The 17,873-nt window shown below is 37.5% G+C and overlaps 1 protein-coding gene across 13 annotated transcripts in view; it reads right to left on the bottom strand.

The window, feature by feature from the left end:
• The window catches only part of MBTD1 (mbt domain containing 1), a 70,477-nt gene that overhangs the window by 27,759 nt on the left and 24,845 nt on the right, over positions 1 to 17,873 (bottom strand). For 6 of the 13 annotated variants that reach the window (XM_089901073.1, XM_089901071.1, XM_089901074.1 and 3 more), the window contains 4 exons: positions 13,255 to 13,456; positions 8,679 to 8,818; positions 7,291 to 7,405; positions 6,635 to 6,720 (listed from right to left, as the gene is read on the bottom strand). In XM_089901073.1, the coding sequence (XP_089757199.1) occupies positions 6,635 to 6,720; positions 7,291 to 7,405; positions 8,679 to 8,818; positions 13,255 to 13,408 (495 nt within the window). In that variant the 5' untranslated portion in view covers positions 13,409 to 13,456. Of the gene's footprint in view, positions 1 to 6,634; positions 6,721 to 7,290; positions 7,406 to 8,678; positions 8,819 to 13,254; positions 13,457 to 15,331; positions 15,923 to 17,873 lie in introns of those variants that run through there. The other 7 variants (XM_089901070.1, XM_089901068.1, XM_089901066.1 and 4 more) reach the window with 5 other exon arrangements.

Here is a 17,873-nt window from a genome sequence, read left to right as displayed (position 1 = left end):
GGGTGATGAAAAGTGGACACTGTACAATAATGTTGAATGGAAGAGATCATGGGGCAAGCGAAATGAACCACCACCAACCACACCAAAGGCCGGTCTTCAACCAAAGAAGGTGATGCCGTGTACATGGTGGGAACGGAAGAGAGTCCTCTATTATGAGCTCCTTCCGGAAAGCCAAAAGATTAATTCCAACAAGGACTGCTCCCAATTAGACCAACTGGAAGCAGCACTTTGCATCGGCAAAGCATCCGGAATTAGTCAACAGAAAATGCATAACCTTCCATCAGGATAATACAAGACCACGTGTTTCTTTGATGACCAGGCAAAAACTGTTACAGCTTGGCTGGGAAGTTCTGATTCATCCGCCGTATTCACCAGACATTGCACCTTTGGATTTCTACTTACTTCGGTCTTTACAAAATTCTCTTAATGGAAATAATTTCAATTCCCTGGAAGACTAAAAGGTACCTGGAACAGTTCTTTGCTCAATAAGATAAAGCTTTGGGAAGATGGAATTATGAAGCTGCCTGAAAAAATGGCAGAAAGTAGTGGAACAAAAGAGTGAATATGTTGTTCAATAAAGTTCTTGGTGAAAATGAAAAATGTGTGTTCTTATTTTTACTTAAAAACCGAAGGAACTTTTTGGCCATCCCAATACATTTTGGGGTGGTGGTAGCAGGGGGATAGGGAGTACAAGGAAAGTTCAAAAGTAAAATGGGATGTCTGGGGTGAAAGTAAGATTAAGAATGAGGGAATGCTAGTGTATGTAAAAAGAGACAGGAAGCAGTGGTTGCTAATTTGAAAGGCATAAACAGCCCATAATTTAAAAAAACATATCAAATGAAAATAATCTAGATTATTCAGGCCTTCCTTAAAACAGGTGAGTCTTATTATATCAGAGTCCACTGCTTTCCTGCAGAGAATCTATTTTGTGGCAACACTCATAATAGCTAAACTGGATGGAGTACTAACAAGTACCAGAAACTAATTTAAGTCTTATTTCCATTAGAAAGAAGTTTTGCAATCTAGGATTGACATACTGAAGATTCTAACTTTAGTTAAAATGGATGTGAAATCACATTTATTTTCAATTTTCAATCGAGTTACGTATGCATGGTTAAGGCTAGGGAAAAAAACAAAGAATAATTTTATTTGAAAGAGATTATTTTAGTAATAAATACAGACCTGAGAAATAAATCATGAGTTTTACTATAAGCTACTGTTACCGCACATACACAAACAAAAAGGTTTCTGTTTTTGTCCTTAAAATCCAAAAATATACTTGTAATATGTGTTGCAAAGAAATATGGATAACCTTATCCCCTTCAAAATAGCTGGCATACAGGTCTGGTACCAAAGAGAGGATTAGAAAACATCATGTAGGGCTTCCCTGGTGGTGCAGTGGTTGAGAGTCCACCTGCCGATACAGGGGACACGGGTTCGTGCCCTGGTCCGGGAGGATCCCACATGCCGCGGAGCGGCTGGGCCCGTGAGCCATGGCCGCTGAGCCTGCGCGTCCGGAGCCTGTGCTCCGCAACGGGAGAGACCACAACAGTGAGAGGCCCGCGTACCGCGAAAAAAACCCAAACAAACCAGAAAACATCATGTAAGCAATACAAGGTGATATCTGTGGAGAAAGGATGAAACAGCACAGTAAACGCAGCTTTAAAGTTATGGCACGCACGTGTGCAAAGGACCTTTTTAAAAAATACCTAACGACAACTATTTTCAAGGGAGAAGAAGGTAGGATGATTACATTTCTGGTTTGGCAATGACAGTATCAACAAGACACCAGAGTATATGGTCCAGGTGCCAAACAAAAGACATCTGAAGTCTGTAAATACATAACTAAAGGAATATGATTTTAGCTTTTTATGATTCACGTACATTTGATATTAGCACATTTTGGCCTGTGCTGTAATGCTTAGGAAAGACATATTCTACTTGATTTTTTTTTTTGGCCACGCCATGTGGCTTGTGGGATCTCCGTTCTCTGACCAGGGATTGAACCCGGGCCAAGGCAGTGAAAGCCCGGAATTCTAATCACTAGGCCACCATGGAACTCTCTGTACTTGATTTTATAAGGCAAATAATGGGGAACAGAAGTGCTTCTATTTAAAAGACTATAATATTAAAAAATTTAAGAATGCTTTAAAGCTAAATGTTCTGCATACACAGAACAACTCTCTTGGGTTCAAACATAAATTGTCAATAGGAGAAAATAGTCTGTGAATTTCATTAACGTAGAGTACCTAACTGGCATGTGATACTGCAGTAGTATTTTGGAGATTGTTCCACAGTTAGTAAAGATAAGGCTAAAAGGTGCTTTTAGAAGCTGTGAAATAAAAAAATGTATGTATTAGTCTCTGGCCCTGCTCCCGGCACAGGGGTCTTAACAGCCTTCGCCATTATCTAAGTGATAAAAGAGTACTAGAGGTATCTTTTGTTTTAATATTTGATCTTTGACCCTAATTCCAAGACACAGACCTCCTAAATCCTTTGGAATTTCTTGGGTGATAAGAGTGTCTTTTGTTCTAAAGAGGCAACTCTTTGTGGGCCCCTAGATAGCTTCAGGATGGGAGCTGGTCACCACATAGATCAAACTATGATTAGAAGCTTGGAACTTTCAGCCCCATCACCCATCCTCCAGGAAAGGGAGAGGGGTTAGAGACTGAGTTAATGACCTATTATGCCTATGTGATGAAGCCTCCATAAAAATCCCAATACACAGGATTTGGAGAGCTTCTGGGTTGGTGGATAAGTAAAGGTGCTAGGAGAGTGGTGCACCTCGGAGGGTATGGAAATTATGCCCCTTCTCATATACCTTGCCCTACACATCTCTTCATCTGACTGTTCATCTCTTTTATTATATCCTTAATAATGAAACAGTAAACCTAAGTGTTTCCCTGAATTCTGCGAGCCATTCTAGCAAATTATCAAACCCAAGGAAGGAGCATGGGAACTCTGATTTACAGCTATCTGTCAGAAGTAGAGGTGACAATGTGGGATTTGCAACTGGTGTCTGAAGTAGGGGCAGTCTTGTGGGACTGAGTCCGTAAGCGTGGGATCTGATGCTAACTCCCGACAGACAGTGTCAGAATTGAACTAAACTGTAGGACACCCAAGCTGGTGTCAGAGAAATGCCTGATATGCGGAAACCCACACATCTGGTATCAGCAGCACTGTGTGGTCGAGTTGTGTAAGTAAAGGGGGAGCACAGGAGGGTTTTCCTATAGGGGCTTAATTCAAAACTATGTTAAAACCCGAACAAATAAGAAAAACTGCGTGAGAAAAAGCAGGTTAAAGCCCAAAGTTGAAAATTTCAATCCAGCTACTGAAAAATGTAGCAAGAGTTTCTTCATTTATAATAAGAGATGGAGTAGAGGAGCTAGATGATTTTTAAGATAACTTACAGCTTTGTGACCATATGATTTAGGATTAATTAAAAATGATACTACCTAACACCTGAAACCAACACAAGATTGTAAATAAACTATACTCCAATAAAAATTTTTTAAAAAATGGTATTAACCTAATTCAGTGGTTTCCAACCTCAGAGACTGTCAAAGAAGGGAAAGCCAAGGGTCAGGGGCCAAGGCTCTAGCCATACCACCCTACTCTTGCCAGACCAATCAGTATAACTTCCCCTATGCTAGCTATGTTTATTAGGGAAAGCGGGAATCGTAATGCTTTAAAAAAAAAAGTCTGAAAACTACCACCTAGATGAAATGAAAGTTGCATCAGATATACAGCAATCATAATATACAGGTTTCTAAGTAGACATACTTAATGACAACTGGGCTCCATTTACACTGATAATTATAAAAAATGTCAAACACTGTTGTAACTGAGTGATTAAGTATAAACCATTATGCACAATTACAGCAATATTCAAAGAGAATATTGTCCTATGATATACTTTGCAGAAACTTCCCAGAAATTTAAAGACAGACCATGGAAAAGAGGAATTCTACTGAAATTCTATGGTTTAAGAACTAATCACTATCATTTTTAAGTGCTGGAAAATATATTTACCTGGGGTCCCTACTGCAGAAGAGGTTGAGTTACCTTAAAGAAGCAAGGCAGTCAAAGCTGTGACACCAGCCCCACCCCCAAATCCTGGTTCAACCAGAACAGCTCTGTTTCCGTGTACACATTGAATTTTTTTTTGTTTGTTTTTTTTGGCGGTGCCAGTGCCTTGCAAGCTGCGTGATCTAAGTTCCCCGACCAGGGATGGAACCTGGGTCCCAGCAGTGAAAGCGCCGAGTCCTAACCACTGGACTGCCAGGGAATTCCCACAGATAGAATGTGTTAAAAACTTATGCTTGAAAAAAGAATCCCCTAGGCTTCCCTGGTGGCGCAGTGGTTGAGAGTCCGCCTGCCGATGCAGGGGACATGGGTTCGTGCCCCAGTTCGGGAAGATCCCACATGCCGCGGAGCGGCTGGGCCCGTGAGCCATGGCCGCTGAGCCTGCGCGTCCGGAGTCTGTGCTCCGCAACGGGAGAGGCCACAACAGTGAGAGGCCCGCGTACCGGAAAAAAAAAAAAAAAAGAATCCCCTAGGAGCAGGGAAAGGCTCCCAGCCTGCGCTCAAGTTGGAGACAACGCAGGTGTAGAGTGTGGAGGAAGAGGCCCCACAGATGAACCAGTGTTAGAGCAGGCGTCAAGTGTTAGAAGGTTAGAAGACTGACGATTCAAGGCAGGACCTTGTGCTTGCAGCTGCTCCTGGCAATAGGTTTTCTAAAGCTAAAGCCAGTAATTCTCCTTGGAGACCCCAAAAACTATCTAAGGGGGAGAACCATGAAGAGTCAACTCTAAAGGACAAAAATCAAGTACAGCACAAAGTCTGACCTCCTAAACCAAATGACTTCAAATAAAAATGCTGGTTAAGGCAACAAAGCAAACTCATTTCGTACTAAAGTATATTAAGACATTAGCAGTATAAAATGTTTCCTATTTCGTAAGGAGAAGGCAGTAAAGAAAGATGAGTGGAGCAGGCAGGCACTGGGTGACAGATGCCTTGCTTCTGAACGAGAAACAGGAGGTCCCACAGTATCATTATTAATCATACAGCTAAGGCTAGCTGCTCTATTCTATATGATAGAACACTTTAATCTTAAAAAAGCAAAGTCAAAAAAAATCTGTTTCATTATAATAGAGATTTTCTTGCAAAGAACTTTAACATAGTATTACTATTCAAAGATACGGACATGAAATAAAATATTATACTTTTGGGACTTTGAAATGCTATTTTTAAAAATATCCTGACTACTTATATAAAATAGCTGAACAAGGCTTGTGATATTAAAACCTAAAAAAACAAAATATTAAAATAAAGATAGGAAAAGAGATAAAGGATACTCAGAAGGAGACAACAGACAAATGTCCCAGGAATCTGGGATGAAAGAGTTATTATAACTGAGAATTTAATCTAATTCTTATCTTCTTAGTACCAAAAAGAACTATCTCAAGAGAGGAGAGTTAAAGACTTGCTTTGTAATTCTCATGAAAGCTGCTGTTGCCATGTATTTAATGTATCTCATAAATGTGACACTACTATCAACACTACAGTAAAATATATCAGCTACTGTATACTAAGGTAAAGTATCTAAGATTCCACTTAGGCTGATTCAGATGGTCAGCATGCCACCAACTAAGGGCTTAACACCTGGACTTTTAAGAAAGAAAACTTAGCAAATGAATGAATTTGGCTTTAATTCATATTTCTGCCACTGAATTAATATGTTTGGCCTTGATCAACATCCTTTATTGGACACGAATGAATTAAAATTCATTTGGATTTCCACAGCAAGAACTCAAGCTCAGTTTTGTTCACATGCTATTATTTAACAGTAAAGCCCTAAGTTAACAATTTGTGTACAAGTGTACACAAAATTTCGTTCATTAACTTTCTAAATTCTCTTTCCTTCTTATACATGGTCAGTAGCAGATAGAACCTTTAAATATAAATTAAGCTTACAGTAAGGTTAAAAAAAGTATTGAAGAGAATTAATCAGATAACTGAATCAAAAGGAATGAAATCAAAAGGAAAGAATTTATCATTAGATACATTTTAAACATAACTCTCAATTACTTCAGATGTTCTGTGACACTACTTGTTAAAAAGAACATCTCCCAACAGGTCACTTCAGCCCACGATACTGTATTACTAACAGTTCCTTCTTTGTTTTTGTGATTTTACATTTGAGACAAAACAAAACTAGAAGATCCTTCCTTTTCTCAATTATTAGGTCAAATCACAAAAATTTAGGTAACATATACAATGCATGGTTTCTATGAGGTTGAACCATATGACTTTGCCAATATACAACTATTTTTGATGCACAAAACCAGCAATTTTATATGGTTCAACTTAATACGAAAATCGGATGAGGCTAGTGGCTTTCCCCGTTTGAAACAATTTCAACTTGCAATGTCTTTATAGGAACCTTTTACTTATAAAACTTAGAGAAGTTATGTAACTATTCATAGTACAATAATTAATAAAAAAAGAAACATTTCCATTACAACGTATAAAATAAAGACCTTCTAAGGATAAGATGATTAAATGCCATTGTGCCTTCAGATTTAAACAATGACTAAGCATTTCAACATAAACTGAGAAATTCCATACTCACATGTTTAAAGCAGGTAACTGGAGCTGCTATAAAGCTATTGCTACTGATGTAGTTACCCCAGCTGAAACCTTCCACGGAGACTGCTACTGAAATAAAATAAATTTAGATACATTACAGTTCTCAAATTTGTAAGAAGGCTATTATTTTAAAATGTGAAATGACATAAATTTATCACCTCTAAAGAAAGTTTCTTCTATAAAGACAAAACTTCTCTAAATAAACATGAACTTTAGCATATATCATATTTGCAAACAAAGAGCAGTTTAACTCTTCTATATACAACATATGCTCCTTGGGAAGTGAGGCAAGAGCTCTCCAGTTATAAGAAACAAAGAACAGCAGAGAGCAGATACCTTCAGGATAACAAATGCTGTTCTGGCTGCTCTTGTGTTTTATTCCCACGCAGCTATTACCGTGCACTTCAATGAGATTGCTATCCAGTATCCACCACCTAATAGCACCATAACTTGCGAACACTATTCTATTCTAGAATAATTTACTGAAACCAAAACCACTACCAGGAAGCCCAGTGTCATAATGTGCAAATACAGTACACAAATAGCTTAGTTAACAGAATCCAAAATTAAAATGTTATTAATTAAAACTAGATGAATCAGTACCAAATATTTCACCTCCACTACATTCACCCATATTACCTGATTTAGTCTTTGCTTGATTTTGCAAGGTAGCTTGATACTGAGCATATGCAGCTAGTTTAGCAACTAAAGGTTGTTTCTGAAGAACTTTTGCTTTCTTTGTTGGAGGCTTACCCTAAAACAAGAAGAGTTAAGTAAATAGGATTCTTTCTCATCCTCCCACCCCCAAATCTGAAAACTAACTTGATTGCATACTACTCATTCTGCTTAAGTAAACATCGAGGGTTTAGAAAATTATTAAAGCAGAGGAAACATACAAGGAATTTTAATATGAGAAATGTTTTCTGGAGTTCTGCTACAATGTAGATACGTAATATGGGTAGCAGAGCTGGCACAGACTAAAATAGCAATATGCAAATTAATATGTTAATAAAAAATTATATCCCATAAGATGTTAAAATATAGGCTGTGGTGGATAATTCATTCCTTCTTGTACTAGATAAAACCAGTGGTTATTCACTCATGCAGGTTGCCAAGCATTGCTATTCATATAAGAAAAGATAATTTAATGTTTAAAGAGCAAGTGACTGAGGTTTATACCTTTAGCGCTAACGCAAAAGATCAATGACAAAATGATCATGGGCCAAATTCAGTGTGACAAACTGCCATCCATTTGGGTACAGACCATTGCTCAGGATCTTTAGGTACTGTCTATCTGAAATATAGAAATACATCTAAGTGATGTATTTCCTTAATCTGGGGAATTTAAATAATCCTCTCAGTGCTATGTAATGATCACAATAAGGTAAAGAAGAATATGAAAAATGTGATCATTCAAATAAAATATATTACAAATATCAGTTACGTGATGCCTTTAAAAAGTAGTTTATATGCTACAATAGTAATAACTTAGTCAAATGGTCAAATCTCCAGTCATTTTGTAGGCACTGACGTGCATTTACAGAAAGATGATTTGCCTCTTGCATTATGAATTTTTCCAAAAAGTTAGTTGGATTAACCAAATACACTTGGTCAAGGTATCAAATGGGTTACAATCAAAAATACAAACCAAAGATGATGGAAAAATAAAACCAAAGGGTAAATCATTCCCCCTCCCAACACTGAAAGTTTCTACTTTGATGTTAACTCCAAAGAAAATCAGGGGGAAAAATGGCTTCAATTCATATATATCTAAAGATGTTTATTACATCTATACTTATTTAGAAAAAAGACACAAACAAGTCATAGTTTATTTTGGATAGTATGCCTTCTCTATTTATAACAGCTACTCAATTTTATAGAATGAACATATTTCTTTAAAATGTGGGGTATAAAATGATAACTGGCCAATTGGGCAAAGGTGAAGTGCAACGAATCACAATCAAATGACAGATAAACAGTGAAAGCCATAGAAATAACAGATATAAAGAATAAGAAGGTTTCTGTACCGTTACCTGAAGTCTGGCCAAAATGCTTGCCTTCTTGGAGTTTGATGAGTAACTTCTTGAACATGAAACACTGCAGAAACGCTTTGTTTTAGAGTAAAAAGCATCTCGCACACCAACCATCCCACACATTTCGCAGGTAGCTAATTAACAAAAACATTGGTGTTATGATCATATAATAAAACCAATTTTCATCTAACAGTTTAATAATTTCTCCAATTATCTAAAGGTTTTAATTTAAAAAATTTCTTTAAAGCAGATAGAAAATTTCTTCTATCTGATACATAAATGATATAAAAACCTAATAAAAGGTAGGGGAAAGACTGGAATGATACCACAGCTACAGGCTCCAGAAGGTCTGACAGTAGCTTAAGGTCTGAAAGGGCTTTAAAAAGGGTCAAAAGACTCACAAACAAATATAAGTTAGATTCAACTAACATTTCCTCAGTGCTCACCTTGTGCCAGACATTATAAGCTCTGATGTTTGAAAGGATTATAAACAAAAGATTAAAAAAAGTGCAACACAACTGAAGATTAATACAAAGTGCAGCACAGGTCTTTAAAATACTGTAAAGACTGAAACATAAAAATGGCCAACTCAGAAAAATGCTAAAGGCAATATGAGGATTCTCTCAAGTTATATTCAGGAGACGAGAGAAACAGGATAGGTTCAAAGCTTGAAGTATGTGCACTATTATTAACAGATAATAGAGGGCAACAAAACTCTAACCACTAGTGGGTCTCTTTTGTAAACTAGCATAATGGACAATAATTTGAAAGGCAGAATTAGAAGAACAGGGTAGTAAGAAGTGAAGCTCAAAAAAGATACATAGGTTGTGGGATTGCTGAATTACATAACAGTTCTATTTTTAAACTTTTGAGGAATCACCATACTGTTTTCGATATGGCTATACCAATTTACATTACCACCAAGAGTGTATAAGACTTCCCTTTTTCCATATCCTCCTCAACATTTGTTATCTCTTGTCTTTTTTTTTTTTTTTTTTTCTCTTGTCTTTTTGATACTAGCCATCCTAACAGGTATGAGGTGATATCTCATTGTGGTTTTGATCTTCATTTCCCAGATGATTAGTGATGTTGAGCACATTTTCCTGTACTATTGGCCATTTGCATGCCTTTTTTGGAAAAATGTCTATTCAGGTCCTTTGTCCATTTTTAAATTGGATTATTTGCTTTTTTGGCTATTGAGTTGTATGAGTCCTTTATATATTTTGGATATTAACCCCTTATCAAATATATGGTTTACAAATATTTTCTCCCACTCTGTAGATTGCCTTTTCAATTTACTGTTTCCTTTGCTGAGCAGAACCTCTTTAGTTTAATGTAACCTCACTGCTTATTTTAGCTTTTGTTGCCTTGTACTTTTGGTGTCTTATCCAAGAAATCATTGCTAAGACCAACGTCAAGGAGCTTTTCTTATGTTTTCTTCCAGGAGTTTTATAGTTTCAGGTCTTACATTTAAGTCTTTAATCCATTTTCACGTTAATTTTTGTGAGTGGTATAAGATAGGGGTCCAGTTTTTCTTTTGCATGTGGATATCAAATTTCCCAACACCATTTACTGAAAAGACTATCCTTTCCCCATTGTGTGTTCTTGTTGCCCTTATCAAAAATTAGTTGAGTGCAACTCAGTATCTCAAAGAGATATCTGCCCTCCCATGTTCATTGTAGCATTATCCACAATAGCCAAGTTATGGAAACACACTAAACGTCTTTTGATGGACGAGCGGATAAAAAAAAAAATGTGGTATATATCTATATATAGATAGATAGATATGGTATCCATATATATGGAATATTATTCATTAAATTGGAATATTATTCATTATAATTGAGTATTATTCAGCCATAAAAAGAAGGAAATATTGTCATTTCTGACAACATGGACAAAACTGGAGGGGATTATGCTAAGTGAAATAAGCCAGAAAGAGAAAGACAAATAGTGTATGGTATCACTTATACGTGGAAACTTAAAAAAAGAAAGCCCATTTCATAGAATGGTGGTTGCCAGGGGTACAAATTTTCAGTTATAAAAAGAATAAGTTGTGAGGATCTAATGTGCAGCATGGTGACTATAGTTAATAACACTACTGTACTGTATACTTGGAAGTTGCTGAGAGGGGATCTTGTGCTCACACCGCACGCACGCACGCACGCATGCACACACACACACACTCAGTTAACTTTGTGAGGTGACAGATGTGTTAATTATCTTGATCTTGGTAATCATTCCACCGTATCCATGTATATCAAATCACCACATTTATAGACATTTATACATTTAAACATATACAATTATATTTGTCAATTATTCCTCAGTAAAGCTGGGGGGAAAAAAGATAACAGAGCAAACAACTATGTCGCTGAGTGGGTTGAGTGGGTTCAAATCTCCATCTAAACAGTTATAACTGGAGGAACTTACAGTTTAACCAATAAGTTCTCATAACAAATTATGAGAAATCATGGAAAAAATGTAAGAAGCCAAGGATAAGAGATAAACAAAGGGTGTCTAAGGGAAAAAAAGCCTGAATGATTTTCTGTTGTAAAAATTCTAGAACAGATTATTTAAAAGGTTTGTGGATCATCTACGTAAAAAAAAAAAAAAAAAGCGATCCCAAGGGGACAGTATATCTTTTCCAAGAACTAAACATGTCAAACTAGAATTCTCATGACCAGGATGTAAGCTCCACCAGGCAGTTTATTCTATATTGTTTCTATTTGTATCTGTAAAACAGAGTCTGGCACATATAAAGCTCCCTTTTGTTGTAAGATTACCAGACTGGTATATCGTAACTAAACCACGACAAGATGTATATTAACAGGAGTTAACACATTTGATAAAATCTCTCATGTAGCTTTGTCAGTAAGGATTGAGAAATTCAAGCTGAAGTAGAAAACACCTAGGTAGGTTTTAACTGGTTGGATGACTACACCTAGTGAGTCCTGATAAGTGAAGTTAAGTTCTCTGATATGATCTGCAGGACTCTGTACCAGGGCCTTCGATGCTCAACGTTTTAATCAAAAGACTAGAATATAGGGCTTCCCTGGTGGTGTAGAGGTTAAGAGTCCACCTGCCAATGCAGGGGACACGGGTTCGAGCCCTGGTCCGGGAAGATCCCACTTGCCGCAGAGCAACTAAGCCCGTGTGCCACAACTACTGAGCCTGTGCTCTAGAGCCCGTGAACCACAACTACTGAGCCCGAGTGCCACAACTACTGAAGCCCCCGCGCCTAGAGCCCGTGCTCCACAACAAGAGAAGCCACCCAATGAGAAGCCCGCGCACCACAACGAAGAGTAGCCCCCGCTCGCCGCCACTAGAGAAAAGCCCACGCGCAGCAGCAAAGACCCAACACAGCCAAAAAAAAAAAGTTACCAATGTCATTAAAGGCCAAAGGAAACTAATTAAAAAAAAAAAAAAGACTAGAATATGACTTACAGGGCATTATTATCAAATCTGCAAATGACGATCAGATGACACTGCATTCAACATTAGATGAAAGAATTAGGAATAAAATATTTCTAAGACCAAAATTTAGTAAGAAAAAGGTTACATGGAGAGTTTTAAAGTCTTAACACCTTGGGTTTAAAAAATCAACTGCACAAGCGCAAGACTGATTTAAATTGGTCTAGTTCATGTGGTTTCAGTTATTTGCAAATTCAGTATTAGTTTTAAAAAAGTTAAAGCAATTTTGGTGGCCTGAATGGAAACACAGTGTCTTAAAAAAAGGAGATAAAAGCTGAACTACCTTCTGTCCTAATCACACAGGGTGACCAACTATTTGCCTGAGGTCCTTTTCCAGGATGTGGGACATTTAATCCTAAAACCAGGACAGTCTCAGGCAAGACAAGTTGTCACCCTACTACCACATAATCTGAAGTATTCCCAGAAGAAAGTGAGCAGGATACTGATGAATTAAATCATTGATGCTGAGAAATGACTGAAGCAATTAGGTTTACTTAGTGTGTCCTAGAGACACCCTAGAAATAAGTGTTGTAATGTGATGGGAAGAGATGTCTTTGTTACAGGGATTAGAATCATTCTGTGTACCTTTAAAAATCAAAATTAAGACCAAAAGACAAAGTTAGAGCAAGGATAATTTTGGTTCAATATAAAGGATATTCTGGTAATTAGAGATACCCTATAGCCAAAGTGTTAAAACAGAAAACTTACAAGGAATCGTTAAAGAGAAGGGAGACTTAACCTTGAAAGTCTCTTTCAACTCTGTAAGTCTATTATCTTACACACTTCCAATTACATAGGGATTTATTATTTAATTATGGAACTTAAGTCCCATTAAGTTTCTCAGCTGCCTTTTGTTTTCATTTTTTTCTACTTGTTTTCTACCAGCAGGTGTAGGTATGCAAAATAAAGAGATCTAACACAAACCCAGTGATCTTATCTAGAACTATAAGTTTCAGACTGTGTTTCTTCAAACTGTTCTTTAAAAATTCTAAGGGAAATGACAGGAGAAATGGAATCAAAACATACCCTCAAGTATAAAGGTGTGTAACAGGTAAAGGCTGTTCACCTGAGCTGAAGTATATATCTCCATACTCACCCATGCCAGATTTACCATCTGGGTATGTGTACACTTGGCCATTGTTTTTGATAATTGGCAGATTAGAAGGTAAAGGAGCAACTTCCTCTTCACTCTCCTCAGAGCTGGAGCTGCTACTCGTGTCCTCACTGCAGCTATCATAACCGTCAAACATCCCGAAAGAGTCTCTTCTTTTCCTTTCGGATCGTGAAGAATGTTCAGTCTTAAAAGTAGAAGAAATCAGTAACACATGACACAGCACTCATGTACACTACCTAAAAGACCTTAGTTCAAATTGTGATAAATGAGATTTGAAAAATGAAAATCTAGCCCTGAGAATTGATAATTTTATTTTATAATGGAAAGCTAAATGTTTGTGTCAAGTGCAGCCCTCCACTTCCATGAGGCACAAATCTATTAGCTACCATGTTAGCTAAAAGGAGTAATAATAATGATGGAAAAAACACTGAATGGGAATCAGAAGATCATCATGTAATTAAAGCTTTGCCATAAACTAGATATATCACTTCTCTATAAAATGCGATTAGATCAGATGATTTCTTTTTTTAAAACAACTGTGGTGAAATACACATAACAAATACCTATTTCAAAAATTATAGAAGACAGCATTTCTACATGTAACACTATTTCATTTTTTTAACATACATAATTAGAAAAAAACCCAATCATCTCCAGCTAAACACTATTTCCTTTTCAAAAGAAAAAGCACAAAGATACTATATATCATGTTCAGCAAATGCTACTCATATGTTCCTCCAAAAACGTTCCCTCACTCAAGCCACCAAAAAACCCCCAAACTAACACCTACCACCACTCCAACTTTTCCTGAAATCAATTCCAAAACTTCAAGTTCAGTGAGAAGAAAGTTAAAAGAAAGCAGGGAAAAACAAAGAGAAAAAAGAAACGGAATATTTGAAATGAAAAAAAATCAAACCATCACTAAACATACCAGTGAGTTACAAGTAGAGTGAAAACCATCAACCAAAAAATCTTTAGAGTTTGGTACCTATCTTATTCTTTTGCTTCAGTTATAATTTTTTTGGTATCATCTTTCACCTTATGCACAATTTCTTCTCTGGCTAGTTTAACGTCTTAACATGACCAATAACAAAGCTGAAATCTGTTGTCCAAAGTTTGACAAGATAAAACCATCCGAATGCATATCTTAGTTTTATTGAATAAACTGTCATTTTCAGATATGCTTGTATTAAACATTTGCTTTGAGATGGGGAACTGATTTTCATTTGTATCAGGTGTAACTATGAAAGCAACAAAACTACTTTCTTAATCCACACAATGGAAATATTATATACTCAAATGAATACTGTCTTTTAAGAAGTCCCCTTGGGAGACTCTACACATGTTCTACTAATATTGCCGCAACTTCTAAACTCTTTTTTTTTTTTTTTTTTTACTATTCTTCTTTCAGAACTCTCTTTTAGACCCAATTTAAAAAAGAAAAGCCAACTGAGGTCACTTTAGAATATTCCCCCCTCCCCCACTATTGGTTTCCCCAGGCTGATTATTTAGCAGATTTGGTTCTGAATAGCTTTGTTATTCCTATAAATTACATGTATCTTCAAAGAATCAAAATCTGCTACCACCAGGAGATTTCAAGAGAATAAAGACTCTGAACGCAATTCACAAGGAAAAGTCTAACAATATTTTGAACTGGTAAGGTGGCAGGGAATAGGATAATGCTTGCTTAGATAAAGTATGGTACTAGCAACACAGAATTCTGACAGACCCAGGTTTGAGACTTAGTTTTGTCATTTATTAGCTGTGAACTTGGGCAAGTGATGACTTTCTCTTATTCATTCAACATTCAACAACTATTTATCAAGCATCTGTGTGTCTCACAGTAAGAGAGGTTAAGAGAGATCAATGGTTCTCATAAGGTTATAGTCTACTGGTGGGAGAAATCCAAGCAAGACCATGTGATAATAGAGTAATAAGGCAAGTGTAGTCAACTGAGATTCGGTGGTGAGGAAAGACCCTGAGGACAAAAAGGGCAGCCACTTGAATATCTGGTGCTGGAAGGAAAGGGCAAGACAAAGGCTTTTGGGCTGGAACATACTTGGTGCATTGAAAGGCCAATGTGGCTGATGTCCAGTGTGAGAGGTGTGGGAGATGAGGTTGGAGGAGGATGCAGTGGCCAGATCACCAGGGCCCTTGAAGGCTAGATTAAAGTTTGATATATTTTCTTCCTGAGGGCAACATAAAGACACTATGAAATATTTATCACAATGCCTGGAATATACATTTAGTAAACACTGGCTAGAATTCTAAATCCTAATAAATTCATACACCCTAACTCCATACAGAGATGATCTTTTACATCCAGAGTTTTCATATAAGTTTGTCGTCCACTTTATAGTCAGCTTGGTTAGCCGCTATTTACTGATCCTGAAATGTCAACACAGAATATCTTATTCTGACTCAACTTGTTAGAGAATATAAACTTAAAATTTCAGGGACCCAATGATTACAAACATTTTGGTTTCAATAAGTATAGGCTGTTAACATTTAAAAAAACGTATTATGGTCAAATACATTTGGGAAATTTTCCTTACTTCAAAGCCCTCTTCGAACCCTTAAGATGCTTGTGAACATTACAATAATTTAAGAGGTATATATAGTATGCAGTGTTTTCCAAAGCATCTTTTTTTTTTTTTTTTTTTTTTTTTGGTACGCGGGCCTCTCACTGTTGTGGCCTCTCCCGTGTGGAGCACAGGCTCCGGACGCGCAGGCTCAGCGGCCATGGCTCATGGGCCCAGCCGCTCCGCGGCATGTGGGATCTTCCCAGACCAGGGCACGAACCCATGTCCCCTGCATCGGCAGGCGGACTCTCAACCACTGCGCCACCAGGGAAGCCCCCAAAGCATCTTTAAGGACTAACGTTCTAGAGAAATGTTCTCTGTATCAGACCAAAGCCCCTGAGGGGGCTGCAACTTCAATATAAGTTGTAAAATGGGTGGAAAAAAAACTGACTACATGTAGGGAGTTCCCTGGTGGCCTAAGTGTTAGGATTCCAGGCTTTCACTGCGGTGGCCTGGGTTCAATTCCTGGTCAGGCAATTGAGATCCCACAAGCTGCACAGCTCGGGGACCTACAAAGGAGCCTTTCTGTCCATGCTCTGGGTGGAGAGGCTTCTCTGGGATTTTGCAACCAAAGACCTGAGGTTATAACTTATCCTACCCTAGATGGTCAGAAAATTCCCATGTCAAGAAATTAAAGTGGTTCTAGGATACCAGTGCCCCTTGACACCCAGAAAAAGCAATCCTAAATCATTTCAGAAATAATCACCTACAATTCCGGCCTTTCAGCATTTCCACAGATTTTTATCAAATATCAGTACACAATCAAATATCAAACACACAATAAGCGGTCCACCACAAGCGTCAGCAGAAATAGATTAGATATCCCAAATAGTTAGGCACTGGAATTGCCAGAAACAGAATATAAAATAACCGTACAAGAACTAAGAAGAAATAAAAAATGTTATTGAAAAATGAACAGAGAATACAATCAGAAAGAACCAAATGTTATTTCTGTAAATGAAAAATACAATTGCTGTAATTAAAAAAAAAAAACACAAAAAAACCCTAAATGGATTAGACATGCCTAAAAAATAATTGGGGAAATGGAAGATAAACATTAAGAAAGAACCCAAAAAGGCAAAGAAGAACAGAAACATAGAAACTAAGAGGTTAAAAGAGCACTGAATGTAAAGATCTAATAATAAATGTCAATAAGAGTTCTCAAAGGAGATGGACTTCCCTGGTGGCGCAGTGGTTAAGAATCCACCTGCCAATGCAGGGGACATGGGTTCGAGCCCTGATCTGGGAAGATCCCACATGCTGCGGAGCAACTAAGCCTGTGTGCCACAACTACTGAGCCTGCGCTCTAGAGCCCGCGAACCACAACTACTGAGCCCGAGTGCCACAACTACTGAAGCCCTCGTGCCTAGAGCCTGTGCTCCACAACAAGAGAAGCCACTGCAACGAGAAGCTCGCACATGGTAACGAAGAGTAGCCCTTGCTCGCTGCAACTGGAGAAAGCCCGCATGCAGCAACGAAGCCCCAACACAGCCAAAAATAAATAATAAATACATTTATATATATATAAAAAAATTCTCAAAGGAGAGACTATGGAGAATAGAAAAAGGTAAAGCTGAATGAGATACTGGCTGAAAATTTTGAAGAAATAACAAAAACATGAATTCACAGATAGAACTACAATATACGTTAAGCACTACAATATATGTTAAGCACAACAAAAAGATATCCACATCTAAACAGATCACAGTAAAAGTGCAGGAGACCAGAGAGATTTTAAAAGTAACCAATCACAACAGTGAATCTCACTAGTCAACAAGCCCAATTTCGGCACATTTAGTCCCATCAGCTGCTTAGTAACTAACCATTAAATATGAATAAACAGGCAAGGATTACCAGTCATTTGTGAAAAGCCTCTTAAAAATGTGGAAGACCAGGAACTTCCCTGGTGGTCCAGTGGTTAAGACTCCTCGCTCCCAAGGCAGGGTGCCTGGGTTCGAGCCCTGGTCGATCCCTGGTTGGGGAACTAAGATCCCACATACTGCAACTAAGCACTTGCGC

Source organism: Delphinapterus leucas, chromosome 19 (genome assembly GCF_059928025.1).
Source record: "Delphinapterus leucas isolate spDelLeu-1000000601 "Yukka" chromosome 19, BTC_Dleu_Yukka2, whole genome shotgun sequence".
In the NCBI taxonomy this organism is placed as follows: Eukaryota; Metazoa; Chordata; class Mammalia; order Artiodactyla; family Monodontidae; genus Delphinapterus; species Delphinapterus leucas.
This window is presented reverse-complemented; position numbering and strand designations above follow the sequence as displayed.